The sequence below is a fragment of the Lytechinus variegatus genome, chromosome 2 (genome assembly GCF_018143015.1).
Source record: "Lytechinus variegatus isolate NC3 chromosome 2, Lvar_3.0, whole genome shotgun sequence".
NCBI lineage: Eukaryota > Metazoa > Echinodermata > Echinoidea > Temnopleuroida > Toxopneustidae > Lytechinus > Lytechinus variegatus.
In genome coordinates, this window is record NC_054741.1 from 7,309,392 (window position 1) to 7,335,176 (window position 25,785).

At 35.2% G+C, this 25,785-nt stretch overlaps 1 protein-coding gene across 1 annotated transcript in view; it reads left to right on the forward strand.

The window, feature by feature from the left end:
• Positions 1-15,675, forward strand: part of LOC121407193 (RAB11-binding protein RELCH-like) — a 33,294-nt gene extending 17,619 nt beyond the window's left edge. The window contains exons 14-24 of the mRNA XM_041598148.1: positions 194-353; positions 821-944; positions 1,901-1,949; positions 4,080-4,272; positions 4,775-4,957; positions 6,413-6,615; positions 7,319-7,435; positions 8,263-8,351; positions 12,164-12,219; positions 14,517-14,667; positions 15,593-15,675. Coding sequence (XP_041454082.1) covers positions 194-353; positions 821-944; positions 1,901-1,949; positions 4,080-4,272; positions 4,775-4,957; positions 6,413-6,615; positions 7,319-7,435; positions 8,263-8,351; positions 12,164-12,219; positions 14,517-14,655 — 1,313 coding nt within the window. The 3' untranslated portion in view covers positions 14,656-14,667; positions 15,593-15,675. The remainder of the gene's footprint in view (positions 1-193; positions 354-820; positions 945-1,900; positions 1,950-4,079; positions 4,273-4,774; positions 4,958-6,412; positions 6,616-7,318; positions 7,436-8,262; positions 8,352-12,163; positions 12,220-14,516; positions 14,668-15,592) is intronic.
• The last annotated feature ends 10,110 nt before the right edge of the window (positions 15,676-25,785 follow it).

Below are 25,785 nucleotides of genomic sequence, written 5' to 3' on the forward strand. Positions count from 1 at the left end.
AGCACAAATGGGGAAAAAGGGCACATCAAAACTCCAAGGCCAGTGAGAGAAAGAGTTCCATTGAGGCAAGTCAAATGGTGTACATGACAAAGCCTTTGATTGCCATGGACGATTCTATGCCCTCTGATTCTAGGTAGCTTGAGAAAATTGTTTGAATTTACCCAGAGTAACAGTACTCATTTCTTTTTGACAGTGACAAGATTTCCCAAGCCTCTATGCTCTCTTCATAACCTTACCATCATCATGGGTGATAAGAGACGACTCATCAGGCTCATGAAGGCCTTTGAGGCATTCACCATTCAAGAGGGAGATGTGGAATCATGGCCTAGTTACAACTGGCTCACAAATGAATAGTAAGTCTTTTTTATTCTTGTCATATATAGTCTTTGTTATATTCCTTGTGTGCTTGAGATTTCAGCCCAGTCGTTGTGGGTTTTAGATTTTGGTGACGTTGGTTTGATTCCCACTTGGTGCTCTAGTGCCACTGTGGAAGGCATTTATCGTCATCACCAGGTTTCTTGGAGAGGACCTTAGGCTGTTGGTCCTCTGGTTTTAGCAGTCAGTTAAAAAAAATTCATCACCACCAATTTATTTTTATTGTGATAGAAGAAAAAATATTTGTTTTAGTAAGCTTTAACCTGCAATGATTAACAAATAATTCAAATATGGAAATAATCAAATCCAAAGGAATTTGAAATATCAAATATAGAGTAAAATAGGATGGTTGCATTCTAATTGCCTTACTTTGTATTTATTTCTTAATTTATCACAGCTTATAATTTCTTATTTATGGTTTATCATTTTCTATTCCCATTGACAGCATTCCAAGGTTATTAGAAGTGGCTGGTAGGTTGGACGCTTCCCATACTAACTGTGTAAGAGCACTCACCAAACTCTTTGTTCATATCTGCAAGACTTTTGGTCCCGCATTCACGGATACAAAGGTAAAAAATACACCTAGCTTTTTAAATCAGTACTCTGGCTTGAAATTTATGTATATTGTGTCAATGGAGTAAAATTCAACTCACAGAACAATGGAAGTTTCATCAAAATTATGAAATTCGTGAAAAATCATTATGGCAGCTTTAATTACATCATTTAATTTTGCTTATCTATTCGTATCAATTTAAGGCCAAATGGGATATCCAACATTGGAGGTAAAATTATTTAATTGTCAGCATGGGCATAAGAAATACAAAATGTTGAAAATTTGAAAGAAATTGGACAAGGAATAAGAAAGTAGTTAACTTGGTGTGTAGATTATAACAGTTCATGAGGTAAACTCCTCATTTGGCATGTACTTCATTATCAGGCACTATTATGATTTTCTACTTCGAATGTTTTTGCTCCAGGTGGTGTTAAAAATATAATGATAGATTTAATTGTTTAACATATTTTAAAGAATAGTATCATTCTGATTAAAACTTTTATAGTCATTTTGTGAAATGGAGTAAGTGATAAAATCATTTTCCCCAATATCATTATGGCATCACAGTTGGGACTAATTTGAGATTCTATTAGCATAGTGATTACAACTTCATAAAATATCTGTTTTCTCTAATTTTATTTATTTATTCATTATAAATCAACTTTTAATTTTGTTTCAACTTTCTGTTAATGATGAATATTCTACTCTCTGTGGGTATGTGTTCTCTCTTTTCTTTTTTTTTAGTGATTTCTGATGTATGTGAATAATGATTATCATGTATGTATTGTATTGATGGGGGTATCCTTTGGTATTAAATTAGTAGGATCATGGTCAATACTAAATCACTGTAGATATGGCTATGTTGTATCTTGTGTGAATCAATCTATTTAATTTCTCTTTTCTATCTTGGCTACATCAAGGCAATCAGTTTTATATTGATGTTGAAAGGTGTTTTTCTGTGTTCCTTTTCAGGTTACACCAAAGTTCCAAGCAGTGCTAAATGTTCCCAAAGAACAGTATCGTAAGTATAGATGAAAGACCAAATAAAAACTCAGAAGTTTTCTCATACATTTGTATTAATCACATCACTGTATGCTTTTCCATGTTTGGTGTTACTAATTGAGACCTTTCGTTTTCTGTGACGTGCCATGTGGACGTACGAGATTAAGGAATTTTGGGAGCACTGCGCATGCGCGAAGTAATCTGTGACGAGCCTTCTCGTCCACTGACCAAATCTGTGACTCGTATTTGAGGGTTTTGACGTTCGGTGTCATAGTGCTCGAACGAGCGCTAGTTCGTACATGATGACGTCATCCCAGCTTGGCAAAAATGAATGAAGCCGCATCAACACTCGAGTTTCGTTGATTCAGCAGGGCTGGTAAACTGCAAATTACTGCTTGTTACCAGCTTTTCCATTACATTTAGTATGTCCTGTTTTCAGACACTACATATCTGATAGGTAATTGATGTTTTATTTCCAAAGAACCGTGTTTTTTTGGCTTTTTGCGCAAGAGTGCAAATGTTGCACCCAAACAGTCGCCCAACTGGTTCGTAGCATGATGCTACGCCTGATTCTCCAGCCAAGCATCGGCCCACGGCCCGCTCGCTATCACGCTGGTATATGCTGTGGCGTGGTACGGGTACGTCGACTTAAACTGTTTTCATCAATGTACGAACGTGATACTGAACGAGCGGTGTCACCACTTCCGGTGAACTAGGAATACGTTGCAGTCGCAGACAATCGAAATCTCTCTAATGTCATATGCCAAATTTCAGCATGTTCCATAGTGTCAAAACATTTGAATAAAAAAAAGCACTTTATAAGAGAGAATAAAATTTAACTTTAATTTTGACAAGCCCTGGCAGATCAATAATGACATGAATTGCCTGCCATAGTTAAAATCAAACTAATATTAATAAATTTTGTATAACTCTCAAAAGATTCAGTTCATTCCAATATTATTTGAATGAAGTATACATTGTTATAGGTCAGAGAATAATGAACATTCAAGCCAATATATTTGATTGGTCGTAAGAAATGCACAAGTATGGAACTGTTTGGAACTGTTAAAGGGGAATCCAACCCAAAAAAAACTTGTTTTTATAAGAAAAAGAAAAATCAGACAAGTTGATAGGTGAAAGTTCGAACAATATTGGACAAACAACAAGAAAGTTATGAATTTTTAAAAGTTGTAAATATTGGTAATCACTATACTCATGGAGACTTCAAATTGGCCGCATATGGGATGTAATTGTGATGTAAGGCAAGGACTACTCTTTCATGTACTCCACTACATATTATGGCTAAAATGTCATTTTTCCCAAAAGTTTTATTTCAAATTATATTTTTCTTTCATGAGGACATTAAACAATATACTACCTGGCTTATATTTGGATTACTGCCCCAGGGGAGTAGGTACTTAGGAGAAAACCACAAATCCCTGATAATAAAGTACATGGCCTATGGGAAAGTTGTCCTTGCCCCTTGTCATAATTTTCTTACCCAGTTGCCAATTTGGAATCTACATACTATTAGTGATCCCAATTTTTAAGCAGCTATAACTTTCTTAATGCTTGTCCGATTTCTTTCAAATTTTCACCATTATGTTTGATTTATTTTTCTCCTTCCCCACACAACATTTTATGGCCAAGGCTGGATTCCCCTTTATAGGATAATGAATGAATATGATTTCCCATGTACACTTTCAAAGAAAACTAATCAATGAAACATTTTAAGTCAACTGTCAAATTGCTTGGTGTGTCATATGAGGTACCTTGTAGAGCTAGATTCGTAACATGAATCCTGCGTGGTGTCTTTCTTCTCCTTATCCTTCTAAGGTATTTCTAACATGACAAAACCAAGGAGGAGAGCCCTTTTTGGCCACAAAGGGCACTCCTGCTAAGCTGCTATATAATGTAAAATATGTATTTAAGATGGAGTATAACGCAAGGAATAGAATTTGTTATTCTTTTTGCAATACCCGTGACATCAAAATGAAAATCAAATGTATTTGTATATATTACTAGTATACAAGTAATATTAAGTGTTCAATATCATGACTTGTTATCTTAAGAATGGAATTGATCACAATTCAAATATCACTGTGGGATTCAGCGACTGTGCTCATTTGCTAACCTTTGTACCTTTTAGATACTCTTGTCCGCTCGGGCCAAAGTGCAGTAGCCAAAGCCACGTTACCGGTGTTTGTTTGTGGGGTTCTCGGTAGCCACCATCGGGAAGACGATCGGCATCAGATCTCCCATTACCTTCAAGAAGCCATTGTGATCCTTGGTCAGTGCCAGGCACCACAGGACAGCGTCCATCTTGCTTTCAATGATTTACAGTGAGTTTGTTGTGTATTGGTTAGAGGTAGTTGTAGAATGATCTGCCATTTTAAAAATATCTAGAGTACAAGGGTCCAAATTTGTGGTCAGATATATTTGTTAATGATTAATTATTGAATTTTATTAAATGCTTGACAATGATTTTGAGTAAATTGTGGTGAAAATGTGTTTAAACAGTGTATGTCAACCCCATTAGGACTGTTGTGATCACTCTTCTGCCAACGTTTTGTCACTGCTTCACTAATATGGACTTTCATTTGTTCCTTTGCTTTCTGTATATTTAATACCACTTTGTAGTAATATTGTCATTAGCTTTTGTTGTGAATTTCCCCCTTTCTGTGTTGGTAATATTCCGTTTGCTCATATTTAACTTAGGTTTCTGTAAATGTACCAGATCTAGATGATATGGTCCCAAACTTGATGTTGAATGAAATCATTGCTTGCTACAAGTACATTGTTTTAGCTTGAAGATATATTTTGCTACTTTTTTCCTGACTACAGTGCAAACCCAACCTACCATGAGCTCCTCCTTGCCACCTTATGGAGCTGTGTGGTCCATACTGCTTCCTCCGTCCGCATCGTCACTGCTAGACTCTTTGAATTACTTGCCAAGGGAATCAATGAATCACTGGTATCATCAAGAGTGGTGCCTGCTCTCATCACCCTCTCAGGAGACTCAGATGTGTAAGTAATGGGAATTGCAGGTGTGAGAAAGGAGTCCTGTCTGTTTCACAATGATTGTTATATCTCACTCTATATTAAAATGCATTCTTTGAATTGTATGGTTTTGCTAGCACTCACACTCCTCGTTTGAGAGGAAAGGTTTGAATAGACAAGACTGTTTTGAAGGTTTTGCTGTTTGCTAGATTTTGATACCTCAGACTGGGGTGGAAAAATGATTAAGATTTCCCGATGATTCAATTTGTAATGTTATTCATTACATTTTGTACATATCTTTGATGGTATCCCCCCCCCTTACATGAACCTCCTTTGTTTCTTCCTGGTTTTTTTTGCCATGTACTTTGTTGTTTCTTTTATTTCTCTCTCATCCCTTGTCACTTCTTATTTCTCCCTCTCCAGTATAACCCTTCTCTTTTTCTCCCTTTTCTCACCTTTCTTTATATTCCACCCCTTGTAAAGGACAAGTCCACCCCGACAAGAAGTTGATTTGGATAAAAAGAGAAAAATCCAACAAGCATAATACAAAAATTACATCAAATTGGATGTAAAATAAGAAAGTTATTACATTTTAAAGTTTCGCTTAATTCCACAAAACAGTTTATTATATGCACATCCTGGTTAGTATAAAAATGAGGAAACTGATGACATCATCCACTCACTATTTCTTTTGTATTTTATTATATGAAATATCAAATATTTTAATTTTCTCCTCATTGTCAAGTGAAACAAAGATTAATTCCTCCCTGAACATGTGGAATTAGCATTGTTTAATACTCTGTGGTTCAGCCAAGTTGGTCTGTATTGTCAAATCTATAAAAAATGAAATATTGCATAATTCAAACAATTAAAAACAAAGGAAATAGTGAGTGATGGACATCATTGACTGACTCGCCTAATTGTACATATCACTATTTTGTGAAAGATAAGAGAAACTTTAAAATTTTATAACTTTTTTTATTGTATATCCAATTTTGATGAAATTTTCAGCACTATGCTAGTTGATTATTCTCCATTTATTCAAGTCAGCATTTTCCTGGGGTTGACTTGACCTTTAACCTTCCTCATCCTTTTCTCACTTTTTTTTTATACCTCCTCTTTCTCACTTTCACCTGTTTTTATCCACTCTCCTTTTTTTCCTCCTCTGCTCACGTCCATCTCTTAATCTTCTCCCCTTCCTCACTCTTTTCATCATTTCCACCTACTTTAATCCTTATCCTTTCCCCTCTTTTAGTCCTCACTACTTTTCCCTTTTCTTTGCTCATTTTCACTCCTTCACCGATTTCCCCTCTTTTCTTACTTCCATTCCCTTTAATCCTCACCCTTCCTATTTTCTCACTATCACCACTTGTAATCCACATCCCTTTCCTCTCACTACTTCTCTCAATCGTAATGACCATTTTCATTCTATCCTTTCTCTGCTTCTCTCTAATCCCTTTTTGTCTTTCTCTCTCAACCCAGTTCTGTCCGGGTGGCCACCATTCCTGCCTTTGGTACCATCCTAGAGAACACCAATCAGAAGGAGACATTGGACCGGGTTTACACTCAGTTCCAGACCTTCCTTGATGATACCAACTACACCCAGGAACACTCACTCATGGTCCAAGTTATTCATACGTTAGCCAAGATTGGTCCTAACGCAGAGCCCAAATTCAGGGATGAGTGTAAGTTGGCAGAATGGAATGTTTAAATTTGTCATAGATCAGAATTTTTCATTTTGAAGAATTATTGTAACTTGTAAACATTTTAAATCCACTGTCTTATAAAGAAGAAGAAAAACTATGATGTACATATGTATGTTAATTTACAATATCTTGTTTAAAAAAGGATATAAAATGTTTTTGTGTTCTGTGGAAATGAAGCTTGAAATTTTGAGGGAATTATGTAATTTTACTTCTTTTCATTTAGCATGCTTATCTGCTGTTGTAACATGGCAGATATCACTGTTATCATCTTTTAATTCATCACAGTTTTCATGAAACTTCCCAAAGATGAAATTGATGAAAAATGATTAAAAATGTATTTGTTTCAGTATATTTGACTAGACTGTTTAAATGTATAATCTCACAAAATTCTGGAAGTCTAAAGGCTCTCACTTGATTTCCTAGATATTGTACTTTTATTGTATCATAAACTAAATTCAATCACATCCTATAGTCCTCTATAATAGCCTCAAAACAAAAAAAAAATGAAATTGACATATATAATATAGGGTATTTATATTGCGCACATATTCACCTTGTATGTATTATATTCAATATTTGTCTGCAAAAACCCTGTTTGGATGACTCATGTAAATGGTGACATTTTTTCTGTGCAGTAATAAAATCGATAACAATTATAATCCCCTTGTCTAATTCCTTCCAGTCATACTACCTCGACTAGCAGCTATGGCCTATACCAACAGCCAATCAACCAATGATGTTAACAGAGCGGAGGTCGCTATGGCTCTCTTTGAAGCTTACAGTGCAATCTCATGCTGCTGTATCCTTTTCATTTCTTCAATATTATTTTGCGTAATCAATTTATTTGCTTTTAGCATGATATCCTGCATCATTACACCTGAATGTGTGTGTTTGCACACAGTTCCTAGATTAATGTAAACATTTCATGTTAGATTACAAATAGATGATGGTATTTGATTGTTAGATTAAGAATAATGTATAGATGAAATGTTTAGTACCATGTATGATTGCATGGCTTAGTAGGATCCTACCCTGTTGCTTTTTCTTGTTTCATTAAATTTGTGTTGTTGTCTGTTCTATAGATCCCTTGTGGGTCCCGTAACACAGAGGTTAGCAATCAATCATACGCTTGATTTTCACGATTGATTGTGTATTGTAGTCAATAGAATCAGTGGTAGAAAAGTGTTTCTACGATCATTGCTAAGCTATGTGTTACGGCTCCCTAGGTCACATTATTTGCTGTTTACATATTCATCATTTTCATTAGTAGTATCAAAGTCAGGTCGACAAGATAGGATGTGTAGGTATGATGTGCAAGTGGAAAATCTGACCCCACTATTATTTCGAACTGGCTTTTGGATTATGGCCAGAAGGTGTATTGCCCACGTACACTAATTATCACTGGGCTTAGTAACCACTTGTTCGAATTACCATTTTGTCTTTTAAAATGGGAAATCAGCCCTAGTGCAACCTTGATATTATTTGAACTGATAAGTCTAAATCAGACAAAATGGTTGGCAGTTGAACTAGTTGTACACAAAATGACAATGTAAACTTTGACTCTTATGTAGATCAAGTGTTTATCAAAGAGTGTTGCATATTCCTTAATACCAATATCATGACCAGTCTTGTCTGTTGATCTGATCCGAGATGCCATGCTCCCAGGACTAAGGTGCTTAAGAAAAGACATGGAGACAGTTCTTCCAGAACATGAGGTAAGTCCTGTAGGTTCATGGTGACTGTTCCATGAAGCTGTTTGTAAAGTGTGACTTTCCGCTCGACTGGACGATGTTCTTAGCACTAAGTCAGCTACATAGAGATATAGCACAAGAAAGGGTCACCTGCCATGCATAAAGTCATTTGTATTAAAGTATGGAACAGCTTTATGAAACACCAACAAGGGGCCCATAAAACAAAGTTTAGCAATAATTGTAGAACATTTTTCTATGATTGATTCTGTTGACTTCAATGTACAATCAGTCATGAAAACCTCAGGTTTTGTACATGTACCTTCCCTTCCCAGGCAATTACAAAGTATCATACCTGGTACTTTGTAATTGGTTGTCCCTCCGAACGACTACCCACCCTTTTCCCTTCTTGTCTCTTTGTTTTGTATTGATCCTCTATTTCCTCGCAATATGCCACTCTATTGACTCATCTGGATGCTGTTTCATAAACGTGTTCTTGAGTTCTAAATCTTGTGAGCTTCAGTTGTAATTAGATCTTTGTAGATTAAAATTCACAGGGTTTGAGGTGAAATGAGTTCCACTTGTTAAAAAATGAGGAAACTTTTGTTGATACCTTAATTAGAACAAGGGTATATACCAGTCATACAAAGCTTTGTGAATGGCTTTATGGAACAGCCTCCCCCCCCCCCCCCCACCGGTCTACTGCAGTAATGACTGTCTTATTGAGGCTCAATTTAGCAACCCTTTTCATGCTCTCAGTACCAACACTAACATAATATTTTACTAACTTAGAATGTTGCTCTATCTAGGATTAGCGAAAAAGGGAATCACCCAATAACTTGTTGATATACCGATCAAATACATTGTGGTGTTTTCCTTTTCACTTATTTCTCAAGTTAACAGTTTTGATTGGGAGTCGCTAGAACATTGTCAACACTTGGAGTATGTACATAATTGAGTGTTTTGCACAATGTACTACTCTTGGTAAAAGTGCTTTGCACTCTGTACTAGCATTGGTAAAAGTGCATTGCACTGTGTACTAAAGAGAAATAAATCATCTTTTAGTTCTATAATTACATACTTTCTGTTGTGGCATGTAAAGGAAATAATCAACTTTTGTTTCAGTGGATGAAACAAACTACCATTCCTCTGTGGTATAAACGGAGGTGCTATCTTTCAGCCTTGCCTCGGAAGTTGAGAAAGATAGCTACATCCAGACACCTCAGAAAAAACAGTTCGCCCATTCTCCAGTATGGTATTTAATTGTTTACTATCCAACAATCACTAGCCAATTGAAAGTCCTTATTAATACTCCTTCGTGTATGACCTTTGACCCCATCCTTTGTGCCTCTATGACCGTTGTGTGCAGGCGGAGGTGAGGAATCAGATCCTGGATTGTGAATCTCAGTTGTACAAGGTCTACCACCAGCCTATCAATATTCAAAAGGTTGTTGCCGCTCGTTTTCATGTGCCAGCAATTTCATAAATTTCAAATTGGCAATGTGATCCTTATCCATACAAAATAACCGCCAGAAAAGTGTGCACGAATTTCTGTTATATTATGAATCTCAGTTGAACTATGTTCACCACCAACCATTGTATATAAACAATGTTGTTGCTGCTCATTCTCATATGCAAACAATTTCCCAATTTTTAAATTGGCAATGCGATCGTATCCCTTAGCAGCATTCACCAGTATGTGTGCACAATTTTTTTTACATTGTGAATGTCAATTTTACAAAGTTTATCAATCGGCCGTATGGCATACAAATGTACAAAATGTTGTTGCTGCTCGTTCTCCTATGCAAACAATTTTTAAATTGGCAATGTGTATCCCATAGCAACATTCACCAGTATGTGTTCACAAATTTTCTTTTACATTGAGAATCTCAGTTTTACAAAGTTTATCAGGCCGTACAGCATTGTTGCTTCTTGGTTTTTAACCCTATAGAGACTTTTTCTCAGTTTTCAAATTGGCAATGCAATTATATCCAACAGCATTCACCAGTATGTGTGTACAAATTTTGTTTTACATTTTGAATCTCATTTAGACTTTTTCCTTTTGATTATGGTTAACAGCTGAGATAAAGTGCCAATGCTTTATTCATGCTTTGCCACTGCATTATGCAACCATATTTCAGCACAGTTTCTTTACATTCCTATTCTACAAATACCCTTATTCGATACTAAAGTATCACATTACCCTTTAAGTAATAATTCAAACAGAGGATATTTTGTTGAATTTTTCACTAAAACATGAGGTTACATGTAGATGCTAGTTCTCTTTCAAGTTATAAAATTACTTTATTACTGAAATAGTCTGGTCTTTTATACTATTACTTTTCTGAACACAAGAGTCGACCTCGACTTCCTTGCACAGTCAAACGTTTTGAGATAAAGTAAGAGTAGTTGTAGTAAACACTGATTTCATGATAAAGTCTGTAAAACCAAGAGGGAACTTTACATTTATCAACTGATATTTGTGAAATCATGAAATCTAAGCTGAAAAAATCATCACACTGACAAAGACCAGACATATGGATAAAATTTAATGCTTGTTTTGCTAATTTCTTAACAATTACACAATATCTTCCAGAATCCTTTGGCCCATATTTTTTTGCTCATACAGACATGTTGGTGGCCAATTCATATGATTCTATACGAACTCATTTTTATTCTATACAAACTCATTTTTAAAATCGTTACTACAAATGTGATTTATCTTCAAAACCAGTACCTATTGGGTACGGGGCATGGGTATAATTCATGCCAGGATGAATAGCTCGACCCACTTGCTATATTTTGTACCATTTGAGCATCTCTTGTTCATGCTGCTATTTCATGTTGTTTTATGTATCTGTGTGATAGTTACCAATCATTTTTCCCTTTTGAACAGAGTGGAAGCAATTAAATTTCCGATAAACATCATATTTTCACAAGTAGTAAACTTTGCATTCAGGTATTTGTTATCAATTCTACAAGGATTAGATTTCAACTTAAGCTGATGAGAATGAAAATGGTTTAATGAAAATCTGACTGACCATCCTATAACATGCTCCAGTCATGTCAAGCATAAACTGTGTAATTGAATCAAACTTTATTTCAAATAATGTCATTTATTTAGATGCAAATATCGTACTTTGCACAATAATTTTTTGATATGGTTTTATTCTTATTCAACTTCAGAGATAGAGAGCAACAGCCTTGCCATATTCCAGTCATTGATAAATTTGTTTTTAACTTTACAAACCAAAGTTTTTGTGTCTGTATCAAACACCCCAATGTTATATGAGGAGAGATACATGTATCACATCCCTCCCTGCTATGCTCATGGTCCTGTAACACAATGATCAGCAACTGACCATACTCTTGATTTTCATGATTGATTGTATATTGTAGTCAATACAGTGTTAAGTGATCATTGCTATACTTTGTGTTACAGGACCCTACCTGGATAGAAATATGAGATGCAAGATTTTATCAAGATTTATTTTCTTATTTTTTACTTTTTAATTTGTTCAAGTTCTTTGTACTGTACATATATGTATATTTATTTATAATCCATCTGTCTTGCCAATGAGTAGATGCTAAAATTATTTGTGAATGGAACTCACTCTTCCACAGCAAACAGCACATTTGACAATGTTATTAAAATCTCTCTTTTTGCCCTTTCCCTCTGTCTGCACCCCTATCCCTTCTCTCTTTCTCTTTCTCTTTCTCTGTGTGTGTCTCTCTTCTCTTTGTCTTTCTCTGTCTCTTTGTGTGTCTCTCCTGCTCTCTTCCTCTTCTCTTTCTCTGTCTTCCTTTGTTTCTGTCCTTGATTTTTTTTTCATCTACAGGGTGTTGTTTCTTCAATGATCAAAGATTTTGAGTCGAAAATCCATGGAAAAGAAAGGTGAGATTTTATTTTTACACATGCCTCATCTTTCATTTCTTTCTCAGTTTTGAATTCTGTCATTGTAAAGTGCAACATTAAAGTTTTGATGGAAATATATTCTAAACTCATACTTCAATGTAACTTTCACTTGACAACTACTGTATGTAATATTAAATTACTTTTAAACTCCCATAATGGAAACAGGTATTATTTTTACAGAATGCTCCAATTGGACTATTGTGTGGGAAGTTTAAGAGGGAACTAACAAAATGTGTGACTTAATCAATTCTTCTATCAATTGATATTTCCTCTTTTTATGATATCTTTATTTATTATTAATCATTTACTTTGAAGCTAGATACTTTTGGTGAGAAGAATATTATTTTTAAAAAATAACAAAATGGAATCTTGAAATGGGATGCTAGTAAACTTTTTACAATTTTTGCAACAGTCAAATGCTTGTTGAAATTTGATTTTCCAAAAATACATCTATATAATCCTTTGACTTTATATTGTTTTATATGGGCATGTATATATTCTATTTGATGATGAGGATAACATTTGCTTTATTGGAAATAATTTTCAGGCAGAATAATTTAGTAATTAACGGCACCTTTCTATTTGAAAAACAGAACATCCTTTGTTTGTAATAATGAAATATGCATTGATATTTTTATACTTTTGCATGTTTAGATTGTTGTTTGGGAAATGTGGAGGGCTACTCAAACATGCACTTTTGGGGAAGGGCTTGTTTTCTTGCAATTTGTACTTTTATATTCGTCCCTTTCTTGAATTTAAAATTTATCGTCGCTCCTAATGGAAGATTCCCCGGTCCTTGCCAGACAAACAATCATATTCATAGGTAACAATATCTGAAATTATAAATGTATACTAATTTCTTTGCTTTGATTCCTTTTTTTCCTCTTTCTTTCTCGCCCCCCCCCGCCCTCCCTCATTTTCCCTCTCTCCCACCCTCATTTTCCCTCTCATAATTTGGTCCTTTCTATTGACTTGTTTTGTCGATCACACCCTGTCCCTATAAACCGATTGACCCTTTCCCTTTTATCTTGGTCACCCTATAATATTTGGATATCATCCCATAATAATGCATAAATGTTGCTTCTAACAACATAATCTTTTTGTACCCACTAATATTTTCATGAAAATCTTTATCTTGTTAACATCCATGCTTATATTAATACCTTTGCCCATGTTCATTTTATATTGATATAACAAAATATTTGAATTCCTCCATTTACATGAATACACATTCATTCTTCATTCCATCTCTTTTTTTTTCTTTTTCCGTTTGATTATCTCTTAATTTTCTCTCACTCTGTATTTTACCATTTTTTATTTCTCTTGCACTCAATAATTTGATCTTTCTGTCTTCCTCTACTCTCTATTCTTCCATCTCTCTATCTATATCTCATTCTCTCTTTCTAATTTCATTCTCTTAATTTTTCATTTTAAAAATGTAATCTGTCATTTCTGAATTGTGTTAAATTTGCATTTGATGATATCTATTAATAATACTCTGATTACCCACTGTCTCTTCCTTCCTATCCATCAACTCAATTGCTTACTATTTTCATGTCACTGTTTGTATTAACAAATTATCTGAATGATTGTTTATTGTATTTCCCATATTTGTCTTGGTTTTGATATGATCTTCTGCTTTTGATATGCATTTTTTATTGTATTTCTTATGTTCTTGCCATTGTTTTCATTTTGTATATGCTTAAATATGCTTTTTTATTGCATGGCTATGGCTTGTGACCGGCATTTCACACATTTCATTTTATTCATGACATCTTGTATTTATAATTGCAAAAAAAAATCCTTGCATTCTTGCTTCATCTTCCATCTGAAAATAAATGAACTTATCCACGCCTGGTTTTGATTGCCCATGTTGAAACATGGCCCATGTAATGTCCATTAAAAAAACCCTGCCCCTGCATGTCCCTGGCCCATGTCTCCATTTCACCCCCCCCCTAATCCTTGTCCCCATCCACCGATCCATCTCCCCATTCTGATCATTGAAACAATACCCTTTTTGTGCCTCCCAATGGTCTTTGTCCTTCTCCTATACCATCCACCATCTCCTCAGGTTTTATTGAAATATTACCCTCCCCCACCTCTTGGGTGTCCCCATTATCCTGGCTCCCATCCTTTGATCCATCTCTCCATTCCTCTTTGGATTATTGAAACAATGCCCCCCCAACCTCCCACCATGTTCCATGCCCTATCTCTTCATTCCGGCACCCATCATTGAAACAACACCCCCGCCCTTCAATGGCCCTTTCCCCCATCAGATCTTCATCGTTCAACAACATGGCTCACAACCTCCAGGGGCACGTGGCCCACCTGGGGGAGGATGCCAGAAAGAAGATGGCTATTAAGATGAGCGCTCAGAAGACAAAGATGGGAAACGTCTTCTCTCGCAAGAAATAATTGAGACAAAAGGTCTTTAAACAATTCTTTAATAATATATGAACAAAAGCTTAGCTTTAACATTCATTGAGAATGTCAGATGCAAGAGATTGAAAATGCCTGGCAAATTATGAGATCCCCAGAGGACTGCTGGAAAACATCTTATCCAGAAAGAATCGCTCGGGCAAAGGATCATTACTTATGATCAGGTTTAGGGACTTTGGTTCATAATCTCAGGGAATTTGGTTCTATATTTGTCTACCCGTGTCTATATACCCCTAGCACTACTCACATTTTTCCCTACAATTTTTGTTAAATAAATACTGCAATTATTTGTGTTTTCATTTATCTTGGCTAGAGGGTTCAACAATTATCCCTTTAAGAAGCTTGGTGAATAATTGATGGCATTTTCTGTATACAAACAAATATTGTAAATTCTTTTATGGACCTTTCAATGAAGTTTACAAACTGCATGCATCCTTTGGTTAATATGGTCTGGCTTGTGTATCTATGCACCACACTATTTGTGACACATATTGTGTCACTAAACGGCAATTTGCTTGTACTATTGTTAATCTTGGTACATTTGATATCTATATGCATGGGATCACCCAATTCATATACCGAGCTGTACCAAAAGTATGGGTAAAGCTTCAATGTAGGTAGAATTCAGCTAGAGTCTCAAAAAATGTACACTGATTCAAAGTGGAGGTCAAGATGGTGAAAGTCAGAACGGTGAAAAGTCAAAGCTACTAGAACAGAAATGCACATTTTATGTCAAATGTGATATTCAGACAACACAGCACCATTTTATAAATATATTCATTTTTTGTATTACTTGTACTTCCTACTTGAAGCAATATTGGCCAAAGAGAAACAAATTATATGTAAATTCCCTGTGACCCCTTGACCTTTGACATTCCTATGACCTTTATATTCATTTGCTTTCCATCAACAGCGAGGATACATCTCCCAGGAGCACCAATCCTTTTTATTCCCCCTATATGGCCAGTGTCAACCCGGACAGCAAGTCGTCGGCCACTAGCAAGACTGCACCCTCTAGGACCATGATGGGTGGAATCTTCTCTTGGGGGAAATGAACTGAAGGAGAATCGTTCATGGATCAACCAAAGTGAGACTAGACAGGGTCAGGTTTGGTGCTACTTGCCACCAGTAGTGCAAGCATGCCCCTCTTAGACCTTTGTATACTCTGTGCAGAAGGAATAAGGTAGAAGACTTGTTAAAAGTTCATCAAGAGTAATAGACAGGATTGTGGTTAGAGGTGAAATTTGGAATTCAGTATCAGGATCTGGAATCTGTTTGGGATGTTGTCAAGAGATACTACCAAGTTCTTGTCCTGCCCACCATCAGACGGAAAACATGTGCTATGTACTAGTTTGCTGTGCAAGTCCTTTCTCAAGGAAAGTATTCTGAACATGCAAAGTCCCTGACTGGGACTTGTGCACAGAAGGTCCCTCTCATTCACAAGTTGCACTTGCGTTAGTCTTGCCTCAAGGCCCACTTGTTGTTTAGGGTCTGTGACCTGCAGACTAGCTTTCTATAAGTCGTCTTTGAAGGAGGGGATCTTCTAGTTTGGTTCTGCCGGTCACCAGTGCAACTGCTGCTCCTGGGGCCATCATAACCTTGGAGAAAGTTCATCCTCTAAAATGGTGCAATGGATAATAAAATCCCATTCTTTGTAGATACAACAGTTTCCCTTCATAGCACCACAGTACCAAGTAGGAAATGAGTGTTCTTGAATAGGATTGATGATATTGGCAGGTGAACATTTGCAACTTCATCCCCAACTAATCCTTGGATCATGACCAGAAATGTGCCCTTATCCTTGTTTCAAAATACAGAATAAAAAGTTGCTGGAAAGCTGATATATCAGGAACATTCTCTATTTGAAAGAGTGTTATGATACTGCAGTGGAATGATATGTTTAGGAAAATAGGACAACTTTCTATTGAATTTATTTTTATTTCAACCTAAATAAACTAGCCCCTATTGAACCTGACAATGCCTTATTGGTTAAAGTGGACATTTCATTTTGTTATTTTTTGTTGATTTTGCTCCAAATTTTGTGCCAAAGTTGGAGGGGCAATCAAATCGAATAAAATATATTTGTGTACAATTGTACACAATGTTTTTTCTTCCTTTTTATAGTGTATTCATAGAATTGGTGAATACAGACAAGTGAGTGCTCTGCACAGAATTGTGCCCACGAAGTAATCTACTTTATAGGTCACTAAACAATATCTGTCTAGTGAATAGAGCAGAAACTTGCTTTTTGCAGTTTTAAGAAAGTAGAATATGAGGTGCTGTAACACTAGATGTATAGATTCCCTTACAAGCATAACCTTATTGTTTATTTTTTATTTTAATTTAAAAGCCAATTCCTTTATTATGCTAATGAAGATAAAACCAAAGGTCAAGCTTTTGTAAAGTTTTGTAGGTCACATTGAGTACTTTCATATCACAGAGACAGTCTTTATAACCAGGTTGCTAGTGTAAGTAATAATGATAATAATAATAATAACAGTATATTTTTACCCGGTGTAGCCACTCCTGTTCTGAAAACTGTTCTCTCAGCGGGCCCTGCTATTATTACCCAGGCTTTAGCTCGGCTACCTATAGGCGCTCAAGCATTCAAGGAGTTCTATTCCTACCGAGTAGACATGTATACAAAGTTGTTTATTCTGATTTAGAATAAAAGAGAAAATATTAAAAAAAGGTAAAGTTTTATTATGAAAAGGGTCAAGTAGTACTTTTAAAAATGCACCAGTACTGTAATAAGATTTGTATGTTACATTGTGTAAGATGATGATCCTCTATTTTGAAATATTTCTGATTATCGCCATGGGAACATTTTCCTTTGTATATTGTGTATTTCCAGTCATTCACATTCCTGTGCATTGTACAACTCTGTTATGCCCTAAGTGTACTATCATGTATCATTGAAATACGTCATGTCACAAACCTGTACTAGATTATACTTTGAGTCATTTGCTACAAGTCACAATTTTTTAGTCTGTAAATGATTGTCAGGTTAAGATAATATGTACCATTGAGAAATGAGATCACAAAGCAATCATACATTTTTTTTTCTTTAGTATAGGCTGCAAAGAGAAGTTACAAATAGTTTTGAATTCAAGTATAACACTAAAGAGTTATACTGTGTGAAGTAATATTGGAAAATGTCAAGAGCTAATGAGTTGACTTATCTATTATTTAATGACAAAGATTTTTTTTTTTTTTACCTTTGAGGTATTATACTAACATATTCTTGTTTAAATGCTTATCAGTTTGTTTTGATCCACCTCAAAAGCATTAGAAAGTTCACTGGTTTATAAAAAGTGTGCTTGTCACTACAGGTATCTTTATTTTTTTGTGCTTTTAATTTTTTCATTCCCAAATTCATTTTTGGGAAATGGCTATAAAATTTACATACCACGAAAGCAGGCATGCATGAAAGTGATTATAAAGGCTTTGACTAAATTTGTATTGTTGTATTTGTTTATTATTTAATTTACAATTTTCTAGAGCTCCTTTTGAAATCTTTGCTAGCGAAGAAAACATGGCAGTTAATTGAAAATATATTTTTCTTCCTAATGATAGCTGCTGCTTCCCATATTAGTGTTGGATGTATATATCATTTTTTTCAGATATTTTGTAATCCAGTATTGTCTAATTTTGTACATGTACATTTTCTTACAAGAATGTAAGACTTCATTTTTAATTGCCTCACCACCTCAAAGATGCCACAATCACGTGTCTTGACTTTAATATTTAACCATGTTATAGGAATGGTGAACTTATTAGTGTATCTCATCATTTTTCATGTTATATTAGATTTCTATTTGCTGTATATGTTTATAGACTTGTATCTGTAAATTTTGGTTGATTCAGTCAGAGAGCGTCTTTTGTGCAAAATTATTTTCAAGTCTTTCTTCAGAGAACTATTACTATTTGTTTTATATAGCTTATTCAGCTTTATTTCTGCCATTTATACTTCTGTATATCATTCCTGTGATTTTCTAAGTTTCTATTGGTTGATTTTTCCATCCAGCTTATTGTGTAATTAGCATTGTCGGGTGATCTGTCCTGGAGGTAATATTGGCTTAGAGATGATCTGTAGCAATTCTGGGATGTTAAAAAGGGGGGGGGGGGCTTGATAGACCTTTATTGTCACATGTATGTACTGATGTGTGCATATATGCATTACCTTAGCAATGTGGTTAGGTACGACTTGTTCAATCCTATCCGGCAGTATATAGGGAGTTTCACACTGTGACATAGAACGATTTTAAGAACATGTATTGTCAAATGATCTTCATGACAATGCGCAACCAAGAAGTCTTTTGTTGAAAATTGGTTTAATAACACAGCAGTTTTGGTCCTGGACTCTGGACAAACGACTCATTTGCAATTTTTTGTCAGCTCCAAGACTTAGGGTGAACTACTGTTCCGGTTCGCCAATTTTCAACAAAGACCTTCCAGCAGTTAATTGTCATTTGACTTGCATTTTTCAATACATTTACTGTGTTCTTAAGTTTGTTCTGCATGGCAGTGTGAACACTCGCTTTTGACTCACTTGTGACAATAAGCTGTAAAGTACAGACTGAACCGATGTTAACAGAAATTGACAAAATGCCAGATGTTACTCTCCAGCAAAGATCAAGGCCCTGTCTTACAAGGAGTTGTGATTGATCCAATCAACCACAATTATGGAAAGCTGGCAACATCAACATCTAAAATGCATGATTGTTCAAAAAAAATCTAGATATATTGTTTCTTCATACATTCATTTCTTTCTTGAAATGCAACCATCTCCCTACCCTATCAATTTCAGAAATCAAAATTCACAAATTATTATATATCAAATCTAATTTGTTTGCACCAGTGTACGCCCATTTCACTAAACTGTGCTCCACAACAAGCATGCGTATATATTATGTATATAATATCATTTTCCATACAGGGCTCCCTATTATAGGACAAAAATAGAGATCAAGTTTTCAGAGATACATGTGTCTTCTCCACTGAAATATGATCCCTTGTTTTGCAAACACTTTATAGCAAGAGTCAAAGCAATTCACACCCAAGAAGGAGAATGGGAGAAGGTATACATTGAAACTTATTTGTACTATCCATATCCATAAATGTATATTGATCTATGATATATAATTTTGATTGAGAAATCCTTTGTATTATATATCAATAAGCTAATTGAATTCAGTGCACTTATGAATACCAACTGCCAAAGTCATAGAAAACCTTTCATTTCACTATCTCTCATTGTAAATGGTATAAGATATATTTCATAATGATTAGCTAATGTACTAAATCATCTTATATGCCTTTTTAATCATAATTACTCAATTTGTATTCTATTAGTTCTAAATATGTTATATACGTCCAAAGTTACTAATATATGTACTGTATTTTTTCACCGCCTTTTCAATTATATTACTTACAGGTACTACACTGATGAATTGTGATAGAATAGGAAATAGCTCAGTACTTGAAAATGTTAAGAATTATCCTGACAACCTTTTTTTTCCTAAGTAGATTTATATAAAGGATTGCTTGTAAATTGCTGAAAAAACTTAAATATACAGTTGAGGTCAGAAGTTTACATACACCCAGGATATTTTTTAAAAAGTTGACAATTGCCAAACATCATAAAATTGACTGTATCTTATAAAATATTTGTGCTATCATGACAAATTTGATATCAAACAAATGAGTATGTCATGCCCCTTCATCACATTGCTTTGTCATCAGAAGCTGAAAAATATTTAGGTGTCATTTTACCCCAAAAATCTTCATATTTTTGACAAATTAAAAATAAAAACTTTAAAAAAAAATTCATATTTATGCTAGTTACTTCTCAACACAAACATTTCAGATTACACTTTTTGTTCGGTGGTGACATATCATGATAGAAAATGTAATATAAATCATAGATTTGTAATTTATATATTTCTACGTAACGATATTGAAAATATAAAACAATAGAATATATTTGACACTAATATTACTTTTTCTTTCAAAGAAAATTCCACCTAAAATATACTTTATCCCAAAGGCATCTCAATCATGTGAAAGAGCTTAATACGCTCTTTCATTTGATACCAAATTCGTCATGGTAGTATTTACATTTCTGAAGATGTAGTAAATTTTACAATGTTTGGCAAGCAAACAAATTTTACTGAATTCCATGGGTGTATGTAAACTTTCAGCCTCAACTGTATCTATCACTTTCCTCCTCTCTCTGTGTCTTATTCTCCCTTTACTCGTAAAAACCTAAAGCCTGCTGCTCACTATACAGTATTACTGTGATCAAATATCAAAGAAATGGCAATAGAAGAAAAAAACGTAACAAATATAATTTGTCAAGATTAGAAAAAATCAAATATCTATGGTGACATCATAAATTAGCAGTTGGTCTGTTGGACATGTTTGTATGCTTGATCTTGAGATCAAGTTCTGTTAGTTTTCATGGGGAATTTGACACTATTTGGTTGCTGAACCTGTAACAGTTCAGGTAAGCACCCTGAGTAGAACAAGACTTATAACCAGCAGACATAATGTAAGGCCTCTAGAAACTCAATCCATTGTCTTCTCAGTACAGCTATTATCTCATTTTCCCTAGCCTGGCAGTTAACCAAGCCTCATTAAGCAGGTTTGGCTGAAGAATTTCTTGCTGGTACATTTCTTGTTTGCTTCCCCCAAAGGAATAATCTCAATTACAGATATTTCCAGTGCTTTAACCGCTGTCTTGTTCAGAAAATGATTATCTACTCCCCATGAAAGTAGGCAGTGCACCCACATGAACTTCCATTGACAAGTGGATATCATGCATGTCCATGGGGTTTCAAAAAGCACCCTAACGGTATTTTCAATGATCTCATAATGCACATTTTAACAAGTACAGTAGTGTTAAATCCGACCCTGGACAAGTATTGGGTACCAATCCTTGCCCTTAGGTTAGTCGTCCTGTGCATTTCATCAGGGATACACATCACTCATGAATCAGCTCAGGGGGGGGGGTCGCAGGGTAAATTAGATCGTAACATGTAATGCTAGTAAAGTAGTACCCTTTCCCATTTTTGTCTCACCTGCGAAGCAGAGTGAGACTATAGGCGCCGCTTTTCCGACGGCGGCGGCGACGGCGGCGGCGGCGGCGGCGTCAACATCAAATCTTAACCTGAGGTTAAGTTTTTGAAATGACGTCATAACTTAGAAAGTATATGGACCTAGTTAATAAAACTTGGCCATAAGGTTAATCAAGTATTACTGAACATCCTATTAGAGTTTCATGTCACATGACCAAGGTCAAAGGTCATTTAGGGTCAATGAACTTAGACCATGTTGGAGGGATCAACATCGAAATCTTAACCTGAGGTTAAGTTTTTGAAATGTCATCATAACTTAGAAAATATATGGACCTAGTTCATGAAACTTGGACATAAGATTAATCAAGTATCACTGAACATCCTGCACGAGTTTCACGTCACATGACCAAGGTCAAAGGTCATTTAGGGTCAATGAACTTTGGTCGAATTGTGGATATCTGTTGAATTCCCATCATAACTTTGAAAGTTTATGGATCTGACTCATGAAACTTGGACATAATAGTAATCAAGCATCACTGAACATTTTGTGCAAGTTTCAGGTCTCATGATTAAGGTCAAAGGTCATTTAGGGTCAATGAACTTTGGCCGAATTGGGGGTATCTGTTGAATTACCATCATAACTTTGAAAGTTTATTGGTCTAGTTCATTAAACTTGGATATTATAGTAATCAAGTATCTCTGAACATCCTGTGCGCATTTCAGGTCACATGACCAAGGTCAAAGGTCAATGAACTTTGGCCGAACTGGGTGTATCTGTTGAATTACCATCATAACTTTGAAAGTTTATGGATCTGATTCATGAAACTTGTACATAAGAGTAATCAAGTATCACTGAACATCCTGTGCGAGTTTCAGGTCACATGATCAAGGTCACAGGTCATGTAAGGTCAATGAACTTTGGCCATGTTGGGTTTTTTTGTTGAATAACCATCATATCTCTGTAAGTTTATTGGTCTAGTTCATAAAAAGTGGACATAAGAGTAACCATGTATCACTGAACATCTTGTGCGAGTTAGAGAAGTATTCAAAGTCAGCACTGCTGCTATATTGAACCGCGTGATGCAGGTGAGACGGCCAGAGGCATTCCACTTGTTAATATACTCTCGCAATCGGACCTTAATCACATAGGTAATACTGCAAGAAACGTATACCTTTTTTTTCAGCATTTCAGTGCTTTTGGCACCCTTTATATTCACTATGTAACTTGGCAAAAAGAAGTTGCTGAACTGTAACTTGTCATTGAAATTGTGAAATAGATTTATAAACATTTTGGGGAGTATGATTGATATTCTCCTGTCAATGGAAGTGCCCCCCCCCCCTCCCTTACCCATCAGGGGAAGATTTTACTATTTTAAACGTGAGATGCATCAAATTTCTATTGCCATTTTTACAGAAATTGGATCATGGTCAGATTGTATTGTTTAGTTGCTAGAAATTGTCTCCATGCACACAGTGATAATAATGTTGAAAATGTATATGTGTATGTATCAGAGGTGTATTTAAATTTCCTAGGAAATATTAAAAGCTATGGTGAATTTGTGTAACTTAGTTTATAGTAAGCAATTGTGTGCAATAATTGTCTGCATGAATTACTCGATGAAATTTATTATGTCTATTGTTTATCAACCAATTTGTCAATTTATGCTTTGGTCGGCTGGCTTTTTTTTTGGGGGGGTGGGGGTATTTTATTTCTTTATGATTATGTTATAACTATTATAAGTTTCTTTTGGGGGAGGGATTGGAGTACAGGTTTTATCTTCACAGGAAATAAGTTTCTTGCAATGATTCCTCACTCCCATAAATGAAATAAGTGGTTCATAGTAGTAGTATTTTTTTTATGCGGGTATTCCCGACATGACAACCCTCAATTTAATACTAGTACTGTGTATGTGGTTAATTTCACTGTAGTTTTAGTTTAATACACTAGTTATTCATTCAAGAGTTGCACTTTCATTAAGTTTATCGGCAGTAATGAAATTATTTAGATAAAAATCTTGAGAATATGAATGGGAATATTTGTATGCATTTACGCAGGGGTGATCGTACAATTTTTTCTTCATGAAGCAGTTTAATAAAATATCCTTAAAAATTGACATAAGCATTTCGACATACACTCATCAGAGTAAAATCGCATGAATGAATAGAACACTAGAAGGAAACAACATATAAACATTTTCTTATTAAAATTCATTTATAATTATTATTCAGTTGATATAACTATTAGGTAAGCAGCCGTGTTCCATTCCATTAAGCGAGTCAAAGATATGAATATGTATGTACAGTAGAAACTTGCTATATTTTGCTGGGATCATGAACACAATTTTGTGATGTTAGGGTTTAATGAAATAAATATGAATAGCTGGGACCAGCAAAATTTGCCCTTGTGTGAATGTGTGTTATGTAGAAGATGCCAGAAAACAAGTTGGAAGGATGGTGGAACCGGTTGAAAAACTGTGATGAGGTAGAACCGGTGAAAGAGTTCTCATACCAGAGGGACAGGGTAAGTGTGGGTGGTGGATATGAGACGGCTGTGACTGCTAGAGCAAGGTTTGAGTGGGTGAATTTTAGAGAAAGTGGAGAGAAACTATGTTGGAAAATATTTCTTTTGAAGAAATTCAAGATGAAAAGAATAGTGTGGAAGAGTTGTGCGAGATCGGTGATGGTGTATGGAAGGGAGACCATGGTGTCTTGAGTGAAAATAAGATGGGGATTTTGAGGACAGAGAGCAATGGGGAGAATGATGGAAGTTGATGGATAGGAAGAAGACTGAGGACTTGATGCAGGTGTTTGGTTTGGAAGAAAAACTGGACCTTGTGACGAAGGCGAATGGGGTACGTCAGTGCAGAGGGATGAAGGGCATGTTTTAAGAAGGGCTTATGAGTTGGTGGTGGTTGGTTCGAGGAGGATCATAGGGACAGCCACAGAAGAAATGGAAGAGGCAAGTGGAGGAGGGTTGGGCTGAGGATAGAGGATACACTGAATTGGGCAAAGTTGAGGAAGGGGATAAGGGCGAGTGTGAGGTGAATTTGGCCACTCCTGTTTATGACAAAACTGGATTTGAAACATTACTTCCCTCATTGCATTGCCGATGATACTGTGCATATCATTGTTGTGTTAAAATAAATGAGATATATAAAAAAGGTCACAATTTTCTTTTTTTACATATGATTTCGATGAAATTTTCAGTGTTGTGCTTCAGTAAATGATCGTTCTGTTTTTCCACTCTGTTTTGTTGGGGTGGAACTGGCCATACAAAATGCATGGGGGATTTATGTCAAGTAAGATGTGGAAAGTTAACGAAGAATAAAAGTTTGTCTTAGTATATATTTAAGAACAACTGGGAATAGATTGGTGAAAGAAGTAATTGAGGGATCAAAACTTGATCTATATGCCTACGTAGGTGAAAATGTTCAATATCGTAGACTGGTTTGAATCCTTAAAGGGATGGTCCGGGCTGAAAATATTTATATCTTAATACATAGAGTAAAATTTACTGAGCAAAATGCCGAAAATTTCAACAAAATCGGATAACAAATTACAAAGTTATTGACGTTTAAAGTTCAGCAATATTTTGTGAGAACAGTCATCATGAATATTCATTAGGTGGGCTGATGTCACATCCCCACTTTCCATTTTCTTGTTATTACAAAAAATCATAATTTTTTCATTATTTCTTACTTGTGTGAATAATATGTCTTCCTTATAATGAAATAAGTTGCAGCAATAAATATCTAATGCACGAAATCAATTGTCAATCCAATTTTTCTAGTTCTCAGAGGAAAAAATTTGAATAAACCTAATTTCATATAATAAAATACAAAAGAACAAGTGGAGATGTGACATCATCAGCCCACCTAATGAATATTCACGATGACTGTTTTCACAAAATATTGCTAAATTTTAAAATTCAATAACGTTGTTATCCGATTTTGATGAAATTTTCGACATTTTGCTCAGTGAATTCTACTCTACTTATTAAGCTGTAAATACTTTCAGCCTGGACCAT